The following is a 25,415-nucleotide window of genomic DNA, read 5'->3' as shown; positions in this document are numbered from 1 at the left end:
TTGTTATTATTATTGTTTAAGACTTGTACATTTAGGACTTGTAGGTAGGTACATTTAATTGTATATAGTTAAGGATTTTAATTTATCCTTCTTGAAATTGAATGAAGTGTTAATCTGGGCGTGCGTGTTGATGAGAAACGTGAGTTTTCGCGAATGTTGAAAATAAAAGTAAAATATTTATAACTCTAACGTGCCAATTGTCTGTGACATATGTCGAGTGATCATCAATTATTGTATCTTTTAATGATAATTATGTCGTGAAAGAAGGATTATGTTTATTAGTAGACATTATTTTGTAGATTTGTCGGTAAATCGTGACATGAGATTAAATCTGTCAGGTTTGCGTTACAATTGTAGTGTTTCGTGGTTAAGATACGCAAATTTTCCAAATGCTCGCTATGAAAGTAGTAATCGCATCTGATGAAATAGGCCGATGAAAGTGCAGATGTGACCAAAGGCGTATCTCACTGTTTCAGTAACAGCAGGTTGTGGATTCAAAAATTTTAACAAAAAATGGAACCGACTTCAAAAACTTTTAAAATAATTTTCTACTCGTTTGAAGTCGGTGCCCCAGCACGAGCCAGCAGGACTAGAACTATAGTCGTCTATCTCACCTACGCTGTATTATATGTATGGGCTTCAATCACTCCTGCTGGCTCGTGCTGAAGCACCGACTTCAAACGAGTAGAAAATTATTTTCAAAGTTTTTGAAGTCGGTTCCATTTTTTATTGTTTTTTTTTTTCATGGTTTACAACGATTCCATTTAGCTCAAACACGGCATAGGTATATTTATTTTATTACAGAGTACCGGTCTTCTTTATCAGATCCAGTTCACCAAATGATACCTACTTTCTGAATGTAAATACTTGACTTGGTGTTAAAAATGCCAAAATCGTTATAGGTGTGCTTCAAAAATTCGAGGGTCGCCCTCAATTTCTCTAAGATCCCATCATCAGATCCTAACTGGGTGTCAATTGGACCACCTCAAAAGTATGTCCTTTAGAACAAAAATAAGGCCCACAATTGGCGGAGTTATCGCCTAACAAACACACGAAAAAAAACATACACACGAATTAAGAAACTCCTCCTTTTTTGAAGTCGGTTGAAAATCAGTCACACCTCTGAGGTTTTGGGAATTAATGTGCGAAATTAGATTTCATATTTACCGATCTTTTCAGCGAAGGAACAGCCTCATTATAGCTTTATTAAAGCATGAGCATGATCGTCAGCTAATTTCAATCTCAAATTGCCTCTGGTAATGAAAGGGAGCAAATGATCCAATTTTACAGGGCGGCCTGAGAAAGTGGCCGTCGGCTCGTGTGATGAAGTCTTAACATAGAATTAATAGTAAAACGAATAATTATGTTGGCGCGTGTTTCAGAACCGATGTCGCTGCTTGTTCACTTGTCGTCTTACGAGGAGACCAATTAACAAAAAAATTTAACCGCCGAAAAAACTGAAAAGCAAAAAATAATACCTTTTTTGTTTGACCTTAATCTAGGTACCAGTTTGAAGTCGGTGTCTCAGCACGAGCCAGGAGGAGTGATAGAAGCCCATCAGGTAGACGACTATAGGTCAAATTTTTTTGTTTCAATTTTTTCAACAATCAATCATCCCCTGTTTTCCTACCTATCTCCTCCAGGCAACCTTTACAATAGAAAGAAGAGAAAAACTTTGTTTGTATGTATGTATTCGGACTGAAATAATATCTGAAAGTCAGAACACCACACCATTACAATATCTCATTATCCCGGAAAGCAAAGTGCTACACCTAAACCTAACGGAAACTCGCAAAGTACTTCATCCCGCGGAAACTTGTAAAGTAACTCACCCGCCGAAACTTACAAAGTGCTACACCCCACGGAAACATTCAAAGTGCTACATACCACGGAAACTTAAACAGCTAGTCACATACACGTGCAGCATTTGATTGTTACTTAATAAGGTTATCGATACCTTGCTAAGTTTAATTAAAAAGGTAATGTTAATGTTCAGGTGAACGGACCGCGGACAGGTTAGGGTCTGGCTTTCCCTTTCATGCATTGGTCACACACGTCTAGCCTTCTAGAATATCCGTATTAGCTTACATTAGGTTTCACTTTATATGCCTGGGTTAGCTCTGTAAATTTTATTGGAAAATTAAATAAAACTAATTTATGTATGTACCGCAATAACAGTAATCAAAAATATCAAAAATAATAAAATCACGATATCAAATAAATAACAAAATTTATAAACAATAGCAATACAAATCACTGTCACTGTCTGTCACTGTCACTGACTGTCAAACAAACCGCTCCGCGTCACACCAGGTGCAAAGGTGCCCAATAGACTTGCCGCGTTGCCCCGTTGAACTGCGATTAGATGACCTTTACACCAGAAATAACCCAGAGCTGGGGGCTAGACCTCTCTAATAATTGGAAAAATTGGCAAATTGTATTAAAAAACCAGCTAAGTAAATGTGAGTTAAATGCGCGCACCGGTTTTGGGTTAAAAGCAAGCAAAACGTAGAATTTTACTCTTACTTCGACTATTTTAAAATCAATTAATCATAAACTGTTTAATACTATATGTAATAAAATTGAACTACATGGGCCAAAGTTACCCTTCAGGGCCTAAGTACTCCGACTTTACGGTAACTTTAAGATTTTCAGTTATTTAATTCCCACCTTGCATATATTTGCTCTAAATGGGCTAAAACTTGGCGACGGGAGTATTGAACTATACAATGTCAAAATAAAAAAATAACATCTTATTGCAATACAAATTTATTTCTTAGGTACCTACTAGATAAGTACTAACTTATATTTAACTTCAACTAACTTATATTTTTTGCGGACTTTCTACGTCATGTATATTCTATGTGAGCAGAAAGTATATCTTATAGGTTTTGACTGATCTGAAGATTCTGTTGGTTTTCACTTTGTTACACTTTTTTTTTCAATGCACTATGACCAGATTATCCAAAAGGAAGATCGCAGGGATGTTCGCAATACGGGCGTTTGCTGATTTGGAACTATTTCGTGACATCCGCATTTTTATCTCATTTTTTTTTATAAAACGATAAGATATTACTGAAATCCGCATTAACTTCTACATTTAAGGCTGCGTTTTCAACAGAGCGGTGCTGTGCGAGCTTAGGTAAATGAAGCGTTTCTATTGGTTCATGAAAAAGATATTCCTCGCAACACATCCTCTCATCCTCGCACATCTCTGGTGGAAACGCAATCTAAAACTTGGATTATTTAACAATAATCAATAAGTGTTTAATATTTAGGTACGGTCGGTTCCCTGATTTATTTATCCACTTTTTCATACTAGTTGCTAAGAAATGTGGATACTTATGTTAAGGCACCGACTACCAACTGCTATACAATACCATTTTTTGCTTTCGACAGTCATTAGAGTATTGAAAAAAAAACGCAAGATTGACCGTGAAATTTTTAATGTTTAAACAAACGACGAATGAAAGGTCCGCAAACTGTTTTGCTCCTTTTAACTTACATTTAGAAACTTAACCAATTCCGACCAACAATAACTAATCTGAAGCATCTACTTCTCGCGCTTACTTTCCTCTAAAACCTGTTTAATTGGCTCATACTTCAACCCGTTAATTACTTATTACGTTGTAAACGTTCCCACGAAACTTATAAACAAAGTTACGTAACGTATTTTGAACTTTGACGAGTGCCGGACGGCGCCAGCCAGCCAATGGCCTGTTTAGTGACTGTCAAATATAATGTGCTAAACTGAATTATAGATGCACAGAAAAAATGTAAACCATCAAATCGAACCCAGGTCCTCGGTAATCCGTCACCGCGTGACATTTCAACGGACACGAATTCCCTATGCACCTCGTATCCGGCTTGTGTTTTCTACTTTCACTTAAGCAGCGACGCTAGGACATCTATGCAAGCCGTCTTTTCACCGGGAATTACCGCTCACCCGACAAGGATATCGTTTCTAAGCAAAAAATTAGATGGTTTTAATGGAAAACGTATTATTATTTTTAACAACCATTAACTAAAAGTAAAATTTGGAATTGAAATAAAAATATAAAAATACAAAAGATTCCAAAAAACCAATCTTAATTTGTTTAGTGGCTGTCAAGTATTATGTGCTAGTCCAGTTGTGCTAGATCAGTTTGACAAGTTTGTACGGCGTCAGCCGCTGGCCTGTTTAGTGGCTGTCAAGTATTATGTGCTAGTCCAGTTGTGCTAGATCAGTTTGACAAGTTTGTACGGCGTCAGCCGCTGGCCTGTTTAGTGGCTGTCAAGTATTATGTGCTAGTCCAGTTGTGCTAGATCAGTTTTACAAGTTTTTGTTTTGACGGTTTTTTTTTCTGGAAATGTCGTCATGCAAGAACAAATCTATTATTGGCAGCAGATGAACAAGGTAAAGTTGTAGTTCATTAAAAATGCTTTTTAAAACTATTTTATATCCAAGAAGGCCTCTGTAGCATGGTGCACAACAGTCAGTATTACCTTGTTTAATAGCGATGGTAATTCGTCGAGACAGATACCTAAGTTGTTAGGCCTTTGGTCTCAATTACGTACCTTTGATAAGTTAGTATACGCCGGAGCTCTAGGACCCGGGTCTCAAAGCTGACAGGCATAAGATTATAATGCTGAACCAAGAATTTATTGAGCAGGTACATATTGAGAAATGGATTGCAAAAATCGAGCTCTTCTACGAAATATACCTACTCCTGTTTAAACTACACAAGTCAAGTGACTTTTTGAGTGAATGTTTTTGTGTGTTGACCTACCTACTACCTACTGACACCAAATTATGTAAATTACGACCTTTGACACTATATAACGAAACTCATACGCAATAAAAAATCTTAAATTGATTTTATCGTTAAAGTACTTACCTTCGTTTTCACTGTGTCAGACCTACATTTGGTTTCGGTTTCGGCAGATATGTATCGAAATTAGGACTTCGGTTCCAGTCCCAGTCAGTAGGTTCATGTACTCCTCTGTAAATTTAACTCGGATACGATGTCATTCAACATCAAAAAATTGTTAAGCACTAATTTTATTTAGAGCTACCGAACAATCAATACAATTATGGAAACTAACCTAATTAGAGAAGTGCAAAAGCGCCTGGTCGACATTACCGGAAACCAAAAGGCTGGCAGTGGCAGCTATCTCTCTCAACGTATTGTCATCGCCCTTCAACGAGGGAATGCTGCCAGCCTGTTGGGCTGGGCACCATGCTAAGGGGCCTTTATTAGATCTAAATTAATATAAAGTTTTTAAATACATTATTTTTTCTTTATAGAATAATTGCCTTCACAAAATACGTATCTACAAGAGGTAAAATAAATAAATAAATATCAAGGGACAATTCACACCAATTGACCTAGTCCCAAAGTAAGCTTAGCAAAGCTTGTGTTATGGGTACTAAGCAACGGATAAATATAATTATATAGATAGATACATACTTAAATACATATTAAACACCCAAGACCCGAGAACAAACATTCGTATTTTTCATACAAATATCTTCCCCGACACGGGAATCGAACCCGGGACCTCAAGCTTCGTAGTCAGGTTCTCTAACCACTAGGCCATCTGGTCGTCAAAATAAACGCAAGCTTAATAATATACGTACACTAAAACAATCTAAAAAAAGTTTAAGCTTCGGTTTCGGCCGTAACTGAAACATAAACTGAAATTCGGTTTCGGTTGCAAATAGGTACTAAGTAGTTTCAGTCGGACGGTTTTGACGCAACGCTTGCATGTCTTAATCACAAGTGAATGTGACCACAACATAAACGGTGGATAACATCGACATTCCAACCGTAAACTGTGGTAAAGATGGCAGATTGTTACGTAAGGTAAGATAAGTAACGTTAAGTATCTAGTAAGTGGCATCACGGTGCTGAGAGTCAATACGGTCTGTCAACTAACGATCCAGCCCAGTGACGTAGCTAGGGGGGGGGGAATAGGCGTATATAGAGGGGGGGGCCGGGTGGGCCGTGCCCACCCCTGTATGGTCTAGTGCCCACCCCAGGATGTTGGGCTACCTATTCAAAATTCTATAATACCTATACTGATATCTTTACACAAGAATCCAGGCCAGGCCACCCCTGAAAAATAGCCCCGGGTGTCACCCCTAAACGGACCGTGACCGTGAACCTCAGTAGTGCCAGCTATAAAAAATCCTAAAACTGGGGAATCCCCCAGCAACAAACAACAAGCTGGCAGCGCCAGTATTTCAGTACCGGTACAACTTGGGGTTCTTCAAAAAATTAGCCTACTCATTTATCAAAGGGCTGGCAACTTATCCGTAACTCAGCCTATGTTATGGATGTCCATGGGCAGCGGTAATTATTATTATTTATTTATAAACAAACAAATAGTGTAATTACAATAATTAACGAAAAAAAAAGTACAGCTGTCAATTTTCATAAACATTCTGTCCTTTTGAAAATATTAGATTTTCAGTCAAATCGTTTCGCAGGAGCCCTCAAAACAGGAACGAAATACTTTTCATATCTCGCTACGGGTCCGTGCATGGGCGTTTTATTTTTTTATTTTATTTTATCCGCCGGGCCTTGGTCAGTGCCGGAGCACCAGCCGTTTTGGAACCTTCGGGCTTGGTCCGCGACGACGGCAAGAGGCCCGACGGCATGACGCTCATGCCATGGAAAATGGGACGGCCGTTGGTTTGGGACGCCACTTGCGTCGACACACTCGCGCCGTCCCACCTTCCATCTACAGCCAACAGGGCCGGTGCCGCTGCAGACTCTGCGGAATGCCTCAAACGGCGCAAATATGTAGGCATCAGTAGTGCCTACATTTTTGAGCCGTTTGGGGTAGAAACCATGGGTCCTTGGGGTTTGAGTGCTTTTAATATTTATAAATCGTTGTCGTCCAAATTGATTACGGTTTCGGTGACCAGAGGGCTGGCTTTTTCTTAGCACAAAGATTAAGCATTGCCATACAGCGTGGTAATGCTGCCAGCCTTCTGGGCACCTTACCACCTGGCAGTGATTTTGGGCAACTTTTTTATTTATAATTTTAGTTTGTATGTAGTTTTAGTTACCTTTATTTTGTTTTATATTATACAGGCATTGTTTTAATTTATAAAATAAATACTAATTATAAAATACTATAACAAAAAAAAATAAAAAATAGAACTAAACGCTTACTCTAATCCTAAAAAATCTATATTTACAATATCACCCCAAGCTCGCTTGCTATAATTAGGCATGGGTGAGCCATAAGGATGGCCTGCGTTTTTCTACGTTGTATGGCAATGATGCCAAAGCTCACCAATGATGTATAAATGATAGGTCTCCGAAATGTCAAATCTCATAAGGGTGACATTAGTTACAATTACTGGCATTACGCCATCGGGGTTAATAGAGTAGCGATCTAGCCACTCAAGCCTCTAGCGAATGAGACAGGTTGCTTTCTACGTTGTATAACGGATTAAGCGTTTGATGCGTCGGTGTAAAGCTCATTCCAATGAGGGCTATCGCATGTAACTCGCAAACACCATGTGAAAACTGGTCCAAGATCCCAGTGTCCCTAAACGTTACGTTTTATTTTCTCAGAAATAAAAACGTGAGTGATAATGGTAGAGTTAGAACATAAGTATTTAAGTAGGTACTTTGAGTGTATGGATAATTGCTAGCTTAGGCTAATTTAGTTTGTATTATAGAAGTTAATTTTAAATAGTTTCGTTGTTTCATTTAAAATGTGCGAAGTGTGCAAATTTTAACGTAAAGTTTCAAATGTTAAAATAAATGGAGTAAGTATAGCCGCGGACTTGCCTACCTAGGTAGGTAGGTAGTCAAGTGCAAATATATCGACACGGTTAAAGTTACAAAAATATGTATACACGACTTTATGCACTTAATATTAAGGTCGTGTATAAGTACATACTTTTGTAACTTAGGCCGTGTCGATATCTTTGCCCTTGACTGTACATGTACTTAAAAACTCCGAGCTTCTACAAAATCTTTCTCCCAAAATTTTTCTTATATTTTCAGTTTTTACAGACGCAAGAAATTATTGTTTCTATTAGCAGTCATACCCAACGGAAGGATCAAACATCGATTGATATTTCATTTGACGGATAAATGTGATGCTTTCTCCGTCTATTCGAACAAAACAAACAGAGACGGCATCACATTTATCCGTCAAATTAATTTAATCCATGTATGATGAAACAGGGAGTAAATGTCACGATGAGTACCACAGTGTGAACAGGATTATTATTGGGCAATTTGGTCCATGGTTTGGTAAGGCCCACGCACTGCCGACAAGATCCGCCCCCGAACCTGCCGTGCATAAGCGTATAAAGAGGGGGGGCCGGGCGGGTCGGGTAGTCCGTGCCCACCCCAGTATGGTCTAGTGCCCACCCCAGGATGTTGGGCTACTGATTTGAAATAATACTGATATATTTACACAAAAATACAGGCCAGCCCCCCCCCCGGAAAATAACCCTAGATACGCCAATGGTGCCGTGTTGTATGTCGGTTCGCGCTATAGGTAGGTAGTGATAATGTCTAAGCTGGGGGATGTTTTGCTCCTCCGATAGGTGGAGTACCTAGGCGAAATTGGACTTGCAGCATTTGACCATATTAAACAGTTATAAATAAACATTGCCAGTTATTAGAGCTTGTACAGATCTATTGAATAGTATTTTCCATTTTATTTTGTCTGATAAGTTGGAAGGGAAAGCAAGATAAATACGAAATTCCCCGACAAAATACGATGGCAAAACATTATCCACCTTATCAGTAAAAGGGGGGTCTTCAAATGTAGAAAGTACATTCCTACAGTCCACTCCGTCATTCCGTAGCCTAAAAAAATCCATTTTAAAATAATTCATAATAGCCATTTGCCATAATTCGATACTGACGCGATATTGCGTAACCGCGTGTATTAACTTTTACTTTCGTTAATCTCAGTTAACGTATAGGTATTAACGGTTTAATGGTTCGGTTTTTAATGGTTTAGGCATATTTTTTAACACTTACCGGGGACTGTGGGTCTCCCCCCTAATACTTTTCGGTTAAATACATAGAGTACATTGTATATACCGGGGGTAAAAAATTAAAACAATTATCTATCGTCCTCGTCAAACTGAACAACATTAGTTCAGCGACTTTTAAAAATAATGGAGTCTTTGAATTTTCCCTTTTTCATACAAATTAAATACTGCTATCAATGTACGCCATCCTAGAACACAACTGACGTCGCCTGTCACGCTACGCCTGTAATACTAAAATATTAAATAGTTTATTTCCAAAAATATTAGACGCAGAATACATTTGTGGGGACCCCCACACTAGGCATGGCCTGACCCGTGGGGTAAAAAATAGGGTTTACAAGAAACAATGGTTAGCGGCAAATGGCAACTATGTTTAAGGTACAGAAACAATAAAGTTAAATATTTAATTAGCCTCTAAACAAGATTACATAATCCAAAACTAAAAACGTAATCCAACTTTTTTTTTATGAAAACTAAAACATAAAAATTATAATTTCTGTGTCCAAAAATTGTGTGTTTGTGTGCGTGTCTGTGTGTTAGTTACTGTATTATCTTAATAATGTTTCCCATGTCTTCGTAGAATCTTCGTTAATTGTTAATAACTTTTTAGTTTCGAAAACAGACTATTCTTGAAAACTATTATAGCCAGCTGTACACATTGTCACTCGCGTCATCAAGACGAATCCAATGACGTTTCATTTATCAAAATCGGTTCAGCCGTTGAGTAGTTACGAGAGGACATACGAATAGACATACATACATACGGGGCAAACACATAACCCTCCTTGTTCGCAGTCGGGTAAAAATGACAAAGATGAAGCGCTAAAAAGTGTCGCACGCCGTGACGTCACGTGGAATTTTATCATTTTACAAGCTTTTATTTAGTTCCACCTGTCCCCTTGTCTGTCAGTCTGTCTGTCTGTAGTCAAATCTTGCAAGTTAAATTCGACCAACTTCCAGTAGCCGGATTGACTTAAAATTTGACATACAAATTGCGTGCAAATTGCGTGACAGTACAATAATCTGGTAGTGACATCCTGGTAGTCCGGCCAGGATCGTCTTCACAGGACGGAACTCTTCAACGGTTAAGGCATCGACTTGAAATTTGGTGTGCAAATGTAGTTTGGGTGACAATGCAAGAAAAGTCGACAAAAAGTACAGTCAGCAAAAAAAGCTCGTATTAAAAATGTCATTCTTAAAAAACAACTTATTTCGTTTAATTGGCAAAAGAAAAAAACGTGTCCAATATCTTCTGATAATTTAACTGACAGAATATTTATTAAGTACTTGAATAAGGACACTATTGCCTATCCTCCTGAGTCCTCGCGTACTTTATAAAGGACCAATTAACACCGAGAATACGGCCGAATGTACTTTATAAAGTACAAATTGTTCATTGAATAAAGAATTCTAAGAACTTTGAAATATTATCCAAAATAACAAAACAGGCCAACGTCGTTAGTGTAAGGTACAAAGCATATTGATGATGAAGAATCTAAATCCTGTTTAGCAGTAGATGTTGGTATACGACCCACTGTAGCATGTTATGCAATCATGGTGTAATGTAATGTGTAATAGTTGAGTGTAAAATGTCTGTCCGGGAACTGGTCGCATTGCGATATAAGAAATTACGATGTATGTAGGTACAGTCACCAGCATTAATATCTGCCACAGCGGAGCGTGCAAAAATATCTGACACGTCCTTCCGGTCCTAGAAATAGAGTCGTATCAGATATTTATGCACGCTTATTGTGTCAGATATTGGTGCTGGTGACTGTACCGTACCTACTTAGCATTTTCTTAATTAATAAATATTTACAATCATAAATCCGGGTGTCTGAGTCTAGTAGGTGCTCTTAAATAAGTAGGTAAGGTAAACGTCCAAGTGCTCGACACGCTAATGCCCAATAGACGACACCCTGCTGTCATCTCTATTGCTAATGACATAAGATTAAAGATGCCAACTATTGGGACAGTGACGACAACTCGTACTTTTACTCATATTTGAAAACACGCATAAGTAGGTACTATTTCGTACGAACGCCAATATTTCGTGCCCACTTTTTGAGCACGTAGATCTGATTTTTATGATGACGAAAGTTATCGTGAATAGCAATCCTTACTTATTATGAAATTGGTACGGAAAGTCTGACGAGATGCGTTGATGGAGATATTCTGTAGAATCATGCAATTTGAGATAGATTTTAATTAAGTCTCGGTTGCGGACACATGTAAAGCTTAATCCTTATCTAATCCTTAGGAATAAATTCCAGAAATAAAACCAGTTCAACGTTTCATTTTATACACTAGCAACACACAACAGCTGCCCTGCTGATTTAGTTCTATTCTATCACTGTCACTGTCAATGGCAAACAAATATCCGTAGTCATTTTGTGTTGTGGATGCAGATAATTTCCCCACAATTAATTAAATTAATTGGTATGTTAACGCTTGGGTTTTAGTAGAATAAACCATAATGGAGCGATCTAAGATAGAAAAAACTAAAATACTCGCGCCTGATGTTGCCGTTAGTGCGGTTCTCCAACCGAGTCAAGAATTGCCAGCGGAGACTCCCATAGTAACGGGATACGATTGGGAACATGGCACAGACTACAACAAGATACTCGAAAGTTACATACACTCCGGCTTCCAAGCCACAAGCTTCGGTAAAGCTGTGGAGGAGATCAACAAAATGCTAAAAACACGCGCCGTTGCTTTGACCGAAGAAACTTGCGATCCTTACGAAGAAGACGTGTTTATTAAGAAGAAAACTAACTGCACTATATTCTTAGGGTTCACTTCGAACATGATATCGTCAGGTCTGAGGGATACGATCCGATTTTTAGTGAAAAATAAACTAGTTGACTGTATTGTTACAACCGCAGGAGGAGTCGAAGAAGATTTTATCAAATGTCTCGCTCCAACGTACGTAGGCGACTTTAATCTAAGCGGGAAATCTCTAAGACTGCGTGGAATAAACAGGATTGGCAATTTACTTGTGCCTAACGATAACTACTGCAAGTTTGAGGAGTGGGTGACTCCGTTGTTAGATGAAATGTTGTTGGAACAAACTCGGGATGGGATGGTCTGGTCTCCGTCACGGATCATTGCTAGGTTAGGAGAGAGAATTAACGATGAAAGTTCCGTTTGCTACTGGGCTTGGCGGAACAATATACCGATTTTTAGTCCAGCTTTGACAGATGGTTCTTTGGGAGACATGATGTATTTCCACTCATACAAACGTCCTGGTCTCATCATTGACATTTTAGGAGACTTAAGAAGACTTAATACTATGGCAGTTAAGGCTAATAATACAGGCATGGTTATTCTCGGTGGAGGGGTTGTGAAACATCATATTTGTAATGCCAACTTGATGAGGAATGGAGCTGATTTTTCTGTATATGTTAATACTGCTAGTGAGTTTGATGGCAGTGACGCCGGGGCCAGGCCGGATGAAGCTATTTCATGGGGCAAGATCCGAGCTAATGCAACACCTGTCAAGTTGTATGCAGATGCAACATTGGTTTTCCCATTACTTGTAGCTCAGACATTTGCTAAGTATCACTTTAGTAATAAAAAGAATGTGTAAGTACATTATTTCGTTTTATTAATAACGTCAAAGCTGCTTTAGTATTTTTTCTGTATTTAATTTTTGGGGAGTGAAAATACACTGAACTGAAAAGAATACAATGGTATGAAGATAGTAGTTTTTGATACAAGTAACGCCATCTAGTGTCGAGTAGCAGCAGTACAGAAACACTGCCCTCTATCCAATTTCGAGGCAACTAGTGGACACATTCTGAAACTTAAATATGTTGTTAACCACATGTGCCTATTTTTTAAATATTTCAGATTCTTATTTGATTTGCGTTCTAATATTTTAATTATTAAGTATAACGTTGCATCATGATTCAACTATATTTTATTAACATTGTAAGAGTATTCCTTCTAAATAAATAAAATGTCGATAAGGGCATGAGATTCTGAACGTGCTTGGTGTGAATGAACTGTCAAATATTCAATGAAGTTAGCTGCTGTCTGGACTGGAATCCTTGCAGTTTACTGGTGTGCGTGGAGATGCACCACTTTTTACGCTAGTGTGCTGTCTTTGAAAGCGGTTTTTCAGAGTTCACGCTTGCCGTTTCTATCGTTTGATGCGCCGCCGGCCGGACGCCGGTGTCACTGGTGCATAATATTTACTTTAAAAACCTAACATTCCAATTCCAATATTCTAAATGAAAAATGTTCGTAGTCAATTTGAAAATCGAATGCTAGCTTTTTTAGCGGCCAGTTTGGGTGATAAGTGATTATAATGTGCGTTTTGAGATCGGTTTTGTTTCTTTCGTTGCTTTTGTACGGTAAGTTGCATCCTGAGCTTATACTATTTTTAGATTTTATGGTCATTCTGCGTATATTAACGATGTTTCAAATGTGTAGTGTGGAGTCGGTGCTTTGATGTTGACAATATTACTTTGTTGAAATGCAACATGAATACTGAACGGCTGTTCTCTGTTTGAAGTCGTTTTAGGTATGCAAGATGCGTTCAATGAGGTGTTTGTCGCAGTATAATGTGTAATGTTTCATTTATAATGACTTCTTTATGCAGAAATATTTCTTATTTATTATAAATTAATGTACATGTAACTTCTGGTAGAAAAAAGGAGTTTTCCAAACCAATTTTCCAGAATATTGGTTTACAAGAGTTGGAGTCCAGAATTCATAGTTGGTACATACATATGTATATGTTAGATAGTTATAAATTAAATATTTGTACAATGAATATTGTCTTAAAAGTAGATTATAAGTTATCAATTAAAGACAAAAAATATAAATGACTAAACATGACTATCAAAAGGTTTGTAACAGTTTTAAAAATACCGAAAACCCTCCAGAAAAAAGCTTGTACAAGGTAATTTCGCTAACAATTAAATAATCATTAAAATGAGTAAAAAAAATGGGTACCTATTTTATAAATAAATAAAATATCAAGATAAATAAATATCATGGGACACTTGACACCAATGGACCTAGTACCAAACTAAGCAAAGCTTGTACTATGGATACTAGGCAACGGATAAACATACTTATACAGATAAATACATACTTAAATACATATTAAACATCCAAGACTGGAGCACAAACATCAAACATTCATATTATTCATACAAATGCCCTGGCCGGCAATAAATAAAGATTAATAATATTTCTTTAATCTCTGTAACACTACAAAATGTGGTGTTTGTTTCTACAAACTGATAGTGGCAACTCTGATAAGGTACATATTTGAGTAATATCAGCAAAATAAGTTTCAAGTAAGAATTTATACTCTCTGGTTACACCAGTTAGATTCTAACTGTTAGAAGTTAGAATAGGTATATTAGTTATTTTGTCTTGTCTGCATTGCCTGCACAGAAATATATATTTTTTTATATTCAAGCGAAAAATACCTATTAAATATAATTTATGTACAATATTGTTTTTCTCAATTTTTACCCCTCACTCAAGTTGAATCCCTATTAATATTGTAAATTCAATAGTAACTGTCAGTTTAATTATCTATGCTTGATGACACAAATAGGATGAGCATTTATTTTAAATAAAAAAAAACTGTGTAAAAAGTAGTGTGTGTAAATCTGATGACAAAACAATGGTAAGATACTGTCAAGTAATGAAATACTTAAACCATACCATTGAGTTGAGCTAATTATTTTGAAAAATTAAAAAAAAAACTGATGTTTCTTCTAATTCTTTTAATCAGTCAAAAATTTCAACTTATCTGGTTTAACAACACAGGGGTTATTTTAAAATGAAGGCCAAATTAAATTTTAAATTTAAAACTACATTTAGCTGCAGACTACCATGTATTTTGTCTGTGGCTATTATAACATGAGCGGTTGTTTTGATTATGCCTGTCATGTTTGACAGTGAGCTATGGCTCTTTAATGTCAACAAGTTATAAACATGGAGATAATGTAGTACCGTTGCCCCATTGTTAATACTAACATAGTAACTGCCATTTTGTCAAACTCACTCTGCATCACAATCATTTTCGCTACATTTCTCTGTCAAACAGTAAAGGATGAGATCTGAGGCCGTATTGTCTAACGTTTCTGACGTTCGCGATCGCAATTAAATGACAGATTTCGCATACAAAAACTGTCATTTGATTGCGATTGCGAGCGCCAGAAACGTAAGGCGAGGTCGCCGTTTTAGCCGTCTAGGGTGGGTGACACTCTTTCCCAGCCCGGATAACACTCACATGGAAATACCGGCTCTGTTTTTTGTGTACACGCCCATAGAAACTGACAGGAGCTTCTATGGCCGTGTACACGAAAAACAGGGTCGGTATTTCCATCCCGGTATTATCCGGGCCGGGAAAGAGTGTCACCCGTCTAGGGTTATAGCACCGGTCATGGACAAGAACCAATAATGGTTTTTTTTCTGTTAATACAAATTTTAAGAAACGGCCCTTTTTAATTTTTAATTTTTTTTATTTATTATTCGACTGGATGGCAAACGAGCAACTGATGATCGTAACTAGTTGGTGAGCTATAAATTGAATCGTTGTCGTCCATTACTAGGTAGGTAGGTACTAACAACTGTGCTTAACATGTCCATGCTTGGCGCCCCGGGCAAGTCATGCCATTGACGCCTTTTTAGATAGGACAAGCCACAAAATTACAGGTCGTGTTTGTTAGGCTGGAAACAGTGCTCGACCGACGGTCAGCGCTGACCGTCCGTCAGCGTAGCTATATCTATGCAAGTCTATAAATGTGCGTGCACACAGCTACGCTGACGGTACGCACGTGATTTGGTGCGCGCGTACGGTCGGTCGAGCCGTCGGTCCGGCTCGTCGGTCGCGCGGCGTCGGTCGACCGACGAGCTATAAGATTGTATGGATGCGTTCAGTGCTTCGCTGACGAAGCGACCGACCTGTGAACTGTACACACGCGTCGCAGTTCGCCGTCAGCGTAGCACTGAATGAATTTTCGCAACCGACGGTCAGCGCTGACGGTCAGGACGTACGGTCGGGACGTACCGTCGGTCGAGCACTGTTTCCAGCCTTAGGCCGCGGCCACTTGAAATCGCTCGACGCTCAGTTCCAGTGTCAAATCTGGCCACGTGACATATAGCGATAAAGCTGAAAATGATGCGCTTTATCGTTGAAAAAAAACTTCAATTTCGGCAAAACCACTGTTATTTTTTTTTTCATTCACTCCTATTTCTTTTATTTGTACCACTGCCACGACTGCTACTAAATGAGATTAAGAAATCAGCTTCCAAGACCAAGATTTCTTCCTGCAAGAAGCAATCTTTTCGCTGCTGCTCGACGCGGCGACTTGACTTGACGCTACTGGCTACTTTTTTGAGTAGCGGGAAATTCAAAATCACCTTCAAATACTCACACTCACTCCTGCTCCTGCGAGATCAGTATAAAAGTTAATACGCTGAGTCTAGTTTTCTTTTAGATCGATAAAAATAGGTATTCAAATTAAGTGGTTAAGTCCGTTAAGTCGATCTAGTGCGCGCGGCGCCCTGTAGGTAGTACTTACCTGTACCACTACCATGAGTTTACAGTGACCGTACTCGATAGCGACGGCGTAAATTATTTGTAGAGGCGCTGTACAATTCTCCATAGAAATAATTTACGCCGTCGCTATCGAGTACGGTCATTGTAAACTCATGGTAGTGGTACTGGTGCCCCGGGCAGCCGCCGGTTTCTTAGCAAAAAAAAGACATACAACCATCATACAAAGTCGAACCAGATTTTTCGCAGATAACCCGAAACCATCGTGTTTGCAATGAAATAGCTCTTATTTGATATAAGATGCATTTATTAAAGAACTGGGTGAAAATAGAGTGATATTAGTTACTTTCGCATTGATAATGAATGAGTAAGGATTAATAAATTAACATTGCAAAAATTGCTTAAAAATCCGTAAAAAATGATAATTTTCTACCTAAGTATACCTACTAAAAACTTCAACCGAATTGGTGACCTCCACTTTTTTGAACTCTGTTGAAAATGCAAGTCTATTATGGCGTCTAAATTATTTTAGACTAAAACTAGTTCAATATTATCATTATCGTCACCATCAGCCGGAAGCCGTCCACTTCTGAACGCATGCCTCCCCCATCCAACGCCATCACAATGAACGACAACTCGCTATTTTCTTCTACCGGTTGCCTGCAACTCACCAGGTTGTGAGTCCACCTAGTGGAAGGTCTGCCAGCCAACGCTTCGTCTTCCGGTTGGTGGTCGCCACTCGGTAGACTTATCCACCAACGGTTATCTGTTCTCGATATTCCTGAAGTAAAGCCAAAGAAATGAGAAATACTTCATCCTTGCCTGAGACGTCAACATGTGTATCTCGCTTTTCCTTCTCATGCCAGAATTTATCCTTTTCATTAGCCTTACTTTATAAGGTTATTTTTACCTACTGGTTAGTTTCTTCAATTTTTTATGTTGGAACTAATTTTGGTGCATAATTTAACCCATGTTTCTAATTATGGGTCTGTTTCCAGGAATTTTAATGAAACCTTTAAAATGCCGCGGGTTGCCGCCTTGGCTTAGGGTTCTGCATTTAATTTAATTTTATGGTTACATACAACTTGAGCCTTAAGCGATATTAATTGGTGTGTGTTGTTTGAGACATAAAATTCTTTTTCACTTCTCATGCTCGTAAAGTTCGTATTTATGCTGGATGTAGGCGAGATAAAATTACTTTTCATGCTCTAGTGCATAAAGTAAAATCTTCGTCTAAGACCAAGGTAATCAGGTATCAACAGCCACGAACAAAAAAGTTTGTTTATATTTTTTAATAATTTTTATTTTATGTGAAACTAAACAATGAATCAAATCAATCAAAGTAAATCAATAAAACTAGGTAGGTACCTAGTAAGTGAACAAACTGTTCCACTGTTGCTATTTAATTTCCTCTCAATCGAAGTGAAAAGCAGAGTGTTTAACTCGAGCATTCAACCCATTTTCCCTCGACGTGTCTATCCATCCTCGCCGGAACGCCTCGGGTAAAATGGCTCGTTTTATGCTCTTGTTTGTAAATCTACTATTTAGTTTCGTAAGCCTAAAACTGTTACTGGCCATCGAGAAGCCTAAAACCATTTTTATAAATAAAAAATAAACGTTGCTCTTCTGTTCTAACAAAGTTAAGTAAACACTGATTGTGTACTGTAAAGTGGCGTATTCTATGTGAGCCCTAAGATTACTCCGCCCACACAAATTATCAGCCAAAGTCCAGCAATGAGTCCAGAGAGAAATTAAAATGCAATAAAAAAACAGAAGACGACCAAACTAAAAATTCGTTATGTTTGCGAAAAATTATTATATCGATAGTTAATAATAAGTATATTAATCGATATCCCCGTTTACCTCGCAATTTTTCGGAATAAAAAGTAGGTACCAGTAGGTTACCTACCTACCTTCATAATGCCAGCCGAAAGACGTCCACTGCTGGACATAGGCCTCCCCAAACCTACCTATACCTACCTACCTATCTTAGCTATACGTTAAAAATTCGAAGTAGCGTAGTGCTTTGATCTAAGATCTCTCAAACAGAAGATCGTGGGTTCTAACCTCAAGTTTTTTGAAATTTATGTGGGAACAATGCAATTTTCCGGGATAAAAAGTACCTATTCTTTGTGTACCAAATTTCATCCAAACTTTCAGATTTATTAGTAGGATATTAGAAGGATAGGTAGGAGAAAGTAACAACACAACCCTCATTTTTCAATCAAAGGTTAAAATTCAATTTACTCCACGGAACCTTCCACCAATCCAGTATTTTCAACCATCGTCAATATAAATAAACGGTCGCCCAGAAATCGTTTTAATATCTTTGTTCTCGCTAATGTTGTACAAATAAGAAAAAAATGGTTCAAATTGGCGATATTCTGCCCAGGTAGCCACCCCAACAGCGGGGCGCCAATGCAATCAGAACGTGCCAGTGTTGCCTTAGAACCGCTGCAGACAGGGCAACAAAGTGGCGATAATTTGACGAACGATGTGAAAAATTTAAAATGCATTTAAGTTTTTGTATTTTTTATCTGCAGCCTCGTGATTTTTACAAGTTTTTTTTAACTTGCTTGCTTGTATGTTTATTAAGGTTTCATGACACTGTACACAATACACTCACTCACAGCTATTTTCGTATCATACCGTCCCTCTCACTCTCATATTATTTAAATAATATTAACGTGAGCGGGACGACGCAAGCGAAAAAAACTTGCATCAATCTAGTATAAGCAAGGAAGAGTTTTACAAGTCTTGCTTGCTTGTATGTTCGTTTGCCACTGTACTGACAATACTGACCCGCCGTAGAGTCCCGCGTATCACCTCTCATATTATTTAAATAATATTAACGTGAGCGGGACGACAAATTACGAAGTAAAATTTTGCACTTCGTAGTCTAGGGACTAGGGATAAGCAATCAAGAAATCACCGGTAACAATCCTTACAAAGAAAAGGAAAAATACGGAATCCGCCGATTGACGACCCCTGGCCCCCTCGCGAGGCAGGGGCGCGCAACTATAAAACCCGACATATTTACGATCCCTGCTTCTCCCCTTGCCCTTAACGAGGGGGTGGGAGTCACAAGCGGTGGCGGGTAGCATTAATGGTTTAAACACAGACTATAAAATACAATATCAATTTTCTTTAGTGCGCACCACAAATCAGTACAATAATTATAGTACATTATTATTTTTTACTATCTTGATAATAATGCGTACATAATGGTTCCTATTTACCTTCCACTGGTGTGAGTTTTGGCAGTATTTCGTTGGCCTCTATTAAAGATATCACTGCAGTATTCGCGTACATTTACGAAGCGCATAGACGTCATTGCGCTTATTTACGCCGTAGCCATTCTATCACCACTCGATTACTGTAAGTAGGGCACAGAATACTCTTTTACATATTACTTTTTTTTCTAATACCAGCGTTTTCGAAAATATTATCGTTTTCAAGAATGTCAAGATGAATGCGCCGCAAGAAACATGTCAAAAAATAAAATATTATCAAAACACAAATTATCATAAATAAGTGATCACTTTTGTACCTTGTCGCTTTCAGTCGTTACATGATTTCGTATGGCTTTTCAAACATGACGTTAAAGTGACAAGGTACAAAAGTGATCTCTTATTTATGGCGTTGACTGTACCTAATTCACGTAAAAAGCTTTGACGACATTGGACAACCGAGCAAAACGTGTCACTTATTAATTTGACGATGAATTGATAAATTACCATCTCCGAGCACGATGTGACGAATGCTAAATCGCTACAGCTTTTCCCTTGGTCATTTTTTAAACCCATAGGAAAATCGGTCGCTCGTTCACCGGGAAACCAACTTTGTTACCATCAATTAAAGTACACATTCAAAGTACACAGCAAGTACTCAAAACGTGTTACGCTTCGCTACTGGTAGACTTTTTTTTAAATCCGTGTTTTTTTTTAAGCTGGTTATATTATGGAAAAGCTTCGAGTGGTTTTCTAGAACGTCATCGTTACAATTTAGCATAAAAATTAAAAGAAAAAGGAATTATGAAAGGCAGTTTTATTTTTCTTAAAATTGGAACATTGACCGAATTCAAATGGGAATTAAATTAGTTCTGCAACAAAATTGTAAAAAAAAACCCCGCGCCAATGGGCTTTACGAGTATTGTCCTTAATAATCGTAGAGCGCTTAATTTTTGAAGTACTTAAGCTGTCTTATAGTGATTTCTTATTTATCGACTTCCCGCGGCTTCGCTCCGGCTAAAAGAAAAAATGGGCTAGTTTCCTATCCCGTGGGAATTTCTGAAAATCCCTTCTTGATGCACCTCAAAGTATGTATCAGTTTTGAATGAATGTATACACCTCGTTGAGTTTCTTGCCGGATCCATCTCGACAGAGGTTTTTCCGAAGCGGTGGTAGATTTTTTGACATTCATAAAAGTGCTTGTTTATCCTAAATTTAATGAAGTTTTTTTGACTTTGACATTAAATTATTTACAGTACAGTCCATTGGATAGGTCCTAAATCAGCAAACTCTTTCCGACCGGGTGCTATGCATTTTTCCGGGATAAAAACTATCCTACGTTTGCCAGGGTCATCTATGTCGGTTCAGCTGTTTAAGCGTGAAGAGCTAACATACAGAGTTACTTTCGCATTAAAAACAGTAGCAAAAAAATCTAAAATAAACCTATAAATTAAAAAATATATTTTTTCTTTCTTTAAACAATAATAATAATAATAAATTCATTATACATACATATTTATAATCAATAATGTTTAAAACTAGAATTTTACTCAAAACAACGCAAAATTAATTAATTCGTTGAATAGTTCAAGCAGTGTTGCCAGCCGCGCGGCACTTCACGTTTTAATTGCGTTATGTTGGCAACACTCGCTAATCGAGACATTATGGCCACGCCAGATGGGGTCTGAACTGAAGTAGCGGTCAAGTTTAATTTGAACTTTAAAATGTAATTAAAAATGTATTTTGCAAGCAAAAGGCTCTATTAATTGTTTCTTTTTTCATCGTCATCTTCCCATCATCCAAGCTTATAGATATTTAAGTTTTCCATGTATTTATCCTCTTCTCTACCACTCAAAGGTTGCCTGGCAGAGATCCTTTCAGGGATAAGTCCGCGTTTGTACCTAAGCACTTTTTTGTGTACCTATCCTTTTTTATTTCCTTTTTGTAGAAGTTTGCATATTCTCTATTACTTGCACAATGTTTTACCTAGCTATTATGTTTTGATGTGGTGTTGCGGGTATCCATGGGCGCTGATTAAAGAAAATACTTGTATAGGTACAAGTTGTAACTTGTTTACTCCTTCGTGGTGGTGGTACTCACGTATTGTCACGTGAATGCTTGTTTGACACCTTATGTCATATAAAAACTTATTTAATAGCAGTCAGAAAAGCGTGGCCAACAAAGCAAGGCGCGGCCACTCCTGCTAGCTGTGCAGTACGAAACTACAAAGTACCTTGTACCTAATTTAATTAAAATTAAATGCTTCGCTTATTTATTTTTTTGCAAGGGTAGTAATTTAACTGCTTTTTGTTGCAGGTTTTCACGCGTCGGCGGGACATGAAGGTAAAATTATACGGACTTAGTTATTTTTTATGCAAGGCTGGAAAGTTACTATTTGGCGCGAGTAGTGCTTATAATTGTGCTTATAAAACCCGAGCATGCGAAGGATTCGGTTCAGATGAATCCTGAGCCTAGCGAGGGTTTCAAGGCGCGAAACGCTAAACTTTACTGCCCAACAAACACACAATTTAGTGCGTGGCATAAAAAAGTACAAACAGCCCGGAGCAAAACGACTAAAAACTACTGAATGCGAGTGATAAAAGTGTGTATTAGGTATGTCTTTGGATGCAACATCGCGCAGTCAATGTCCACTTACACCTTTGCCGTACTTGTCATCAATACCTCAAACAGTAACGGGCAACCCGGTGGGAATCGTGTTGTCACGGGCTCACGCCACTGTTGTTGGGAGACAGGCTGTAAGTTATAACGGCGTTGCTGGCGATGTCTGATACGAGGCGAAGGTCACGACGATTTGACCGTCGGTGAACTTTGTGCTGCAGTGCAGGGTTGTAAGGGTAGTGTCGTTAAGGGCCTTTACACACCGCGTTTTTTAAACGGGCCCTCGACGAGCGTTTGTAACGATACAAAGGCGATATGCAGGGGGGGGGGGTATACGGCTGCTCTTTTTACACCGAGACCGAGGTTTGTCAAGTTTGGGAAAAGAAAAGAGTTGTGAATTTTGGCCGTAGTAACTACATGGTGTGCACACGTGTGTTAACTTGGCGAGACGTTTATGTCTACCCAAGCCGCAAGCGAGGGTTGACTTTGATGAAGTTAAGTCGAAGGTAAAATGAGTTTTATGAACAAGTATATACACTGCTTTTCACTTTGTTTGCGAGGAAATTAAACTGCAACAGTGGAAAGAAATGTTCACTTTCTATGTACCTTTTATTTTATGCATTGCCGTATATTGTTATTACTTTTATATGTTTTTTAATAAAAAATACGAATTACAAAACTTCTTAATTTATAAAAGACGTGATTGCCTTGGCCTTAATCGAAGATTTTACTTTATGCACTAGAGCATAAAAAGTCATTTTATGTCGCCTAGATCCAGCATAAATACAAAATGAAGTTTTACTAGTTTTAATAAGGAATCATACATAACATAACTAACAAACTTAAGTACCTACATAAAATAAAAAGTTTCCTCGGACAAAGAATAAGCCTAGCTATTCAAAGAGGAAACGCTGCCAGCATGTTCGGGACCTTGCGTAAGGGGTACTCTTTATGTAATTTGTTTTAGTTTTAGATTCTATTTTTATTTTATGTAAGTTTTTTATTTTATGTAGGTACAAAATGAATAGTAGATTGTACAACTAGAGCATAAAACGAGCCATTTTACCCGAGGCGTTCATATAGCCACCTGAGTAGGTACGTCGAGGGGAAAATAGTTTAATGCTCGAGTTTTATACTTTGCTTTTCACTTCGATGGCGAGGAAATGAAATAGCAACAGTGGAAACAATTGTTCAATTACTATGTACCTTTTATTGTTCATGCATTACTCTATAATTATATTTTTTTAATTTTATTGATCTATTTTGATTGATTTTTAGATTTATATAAATTAAAAATTATTAAAAAAATATGTAGAAGCTTTTTTGTTTGTGGCTGTTTACACCTGATTGCCTTGGTCTTAGACGAAGATTTTATTTTATGCACTAGAGCATAAAAAGTCATTTTATGTCGCCTACATCTAGCATAAATACGAACTTTACGAGCATGAGAAGTGAAAAACCATATTTTCGTACAATGCCTTATCATGAACGTTCGTGCGTGGATGCCAAAAGTTTACTTGAACCCATTACACTAATGTGAAGAATGGTTGCGTCTGCATCTAAACTTCTTAATGGATAATTTACACTAATAGATGTTGGTAAAGTCTCGAATTAACTTAAACATTACGAACACAAGTAGCTGCACATTCTTAGTACCTTGTCGCATTACAGTTATTTACAAATAAAACATAACCCAATAGCTACAAATACATTTCATTTTACTGATGAAATCCGTGTGGCCTTTAATTTATTTTCACTAGTACATATAATAATATTATACATGCGAAAGTTTATGTGTGTAGATATATGTATATAGATCTGTCAGCAAAAGCTAAATATCCATTGCCAAATCACAAACATAATGCACGACACCTTCCGCTGCCGAATGGAAGCTTAAAGACTGAAAATGTTAACCTCGTCTTTTTGTGTCAAAGTTTAAAAAAAACTGTGGGATCGCTTGAAATATTGATTTCAATGATCATATTAAGTACTCTAGATTAGAGTACTAAGTACGGTGAACACAATCCCATCAACGGGTAGATGTTCTAGACATAAATTAATTGCAAAATAAATACGAAGATAGGAGCATGATCTTGAACTTCAGCATCATTCAGTATGATCAATAGGTAGGAATAGTAGCTGCTTATTTGTTACAAGAAATGCCAAGTTTCAAAGTAACAATAGAGATTTTGACTTTTTGAACGATATCATTCATGGCTATTCAAATTGTCAAGCGTTTCATTCAATAGAACGAGATCGAAATCACCGTTCCCCAGACGGCTGTTAGCCACTGTCAATAGGTAAGTAAAATGATTGAGGCAAATTGTTTTTTAATTAGGTGCCTTTGCCAGCTAGCTGACATTATGACAAAGCCGTTGTCGAAGGTGAAGTTTGCCAGACACTGTGCAAGGCTGATGTGTGGATAGCGCCGTGCCTCAGCCACATGAGTCCACATCAGGAGAAGGTGTTGGGAGGTGTAATGCCGCCCTCATGTTTCTCTATGGACATTATTTGAATTTGGTCATGACAGGTTCTACCAATTTGTCTTTCGATTGTAATGTTTTGCTTGATACCAATAAAACTAGTACTTTACTTCACAATTTTTTTTAATATAATAGCTATATGCTACAGTTCCATCTCTATCAGTAGATATACCACGCGCCATATAAATCTGTCTAAAAGTTCATTACTTCATACTCAGTTTTGACGCATTTTTGAGATACATTTTTTATGCGACGTCTTTACGTTACTCCCGGATTGTGTTCGAATCGCTTAACGGTATAGTGCCTATTCAATTATTGGAATTATACCTTTATAGTTTTTGTGGTACTAGTCGGGGCAATGAACTTTTAGGCAAAGTTAGACGGCGGAAGGTATAGCTGGATATTTGGAATAACATATACTTTAGGCTACTTTTTACCGATGTTCCCACTGGATCGATAGATCGTTGGGCGTAGAGTCACGAAATTAATTTGGCATGGCGGCTTTTAATGCAATGTCAATGGAAACCACGACATAATTT

At 37.8% G+C, this 25,415-nt stretch overlaps 2 protein-coding genes across 2 annotated transcripts in view; both read left to right on the top strand.

Moving 5' to 3' along the window:
• Nucleotides 1–11,367: 11,367 nt before the first annotated feature.
• Dhps (Deoxyhypusine synthase) lies at nucleotides 11,368–12,610 on the top strand. Its single transcript, XM_074109831.1, has one exon. It carries the CDS (start codon nucleotides 11,493–11,495, stop codon nucleotides 12,603–12,605), a length of 1,113 nt encoding a protein of 370 aa, XP_073965932.1. The 5' UTR covers nucleotides 11,368–11,492; the 3' UTR covers nucleotides 12,606–12,610.
• A 181-nt stretch (nucleotides 12,611–12,791) lies between these two features.
• LOC141444301 (tyrosine-protein kinase-like otk) overlaps nucleotides 12,792–25,415 on the top strand; it is a 59,810-nt gene continuing 47,186 nt past the window's right edge. The window contains exons 1-2 of the mRNA XM_074109827.1: nucleotides 12,792–13,374; nucleotides 22,091–22,117. Coding sequence (XP_073965928.1) covers nucleotides 13,329–13,374; nucleotides 22,091–22,117 — 73 coding nt within the window. The 5' untranslated portion in view covers nucleotides 12,792–13,328. The remainder of the gene's footprint in view (nucleotides 13,375–22,090; nucleotides 22,118–25,415) is intronic.

Source organism: Choristoneura fumiferana, chromosome 29, assembly GCF_025370935.1.
Source record: "Choristoneura fumiferana chromosome 29, NRCan_CFum_1, whole genome shotgun sequence".
Lineage (NCBI taxonomy): Eukaryota > Metazoa > Arthropoda > Insecta > Lepidoptera > Tortricidae > Choristoneura > Choristoneura fumiferana.
This window is presented reverse-complemented; position numbering and strand designations above follow the sequence as displayed.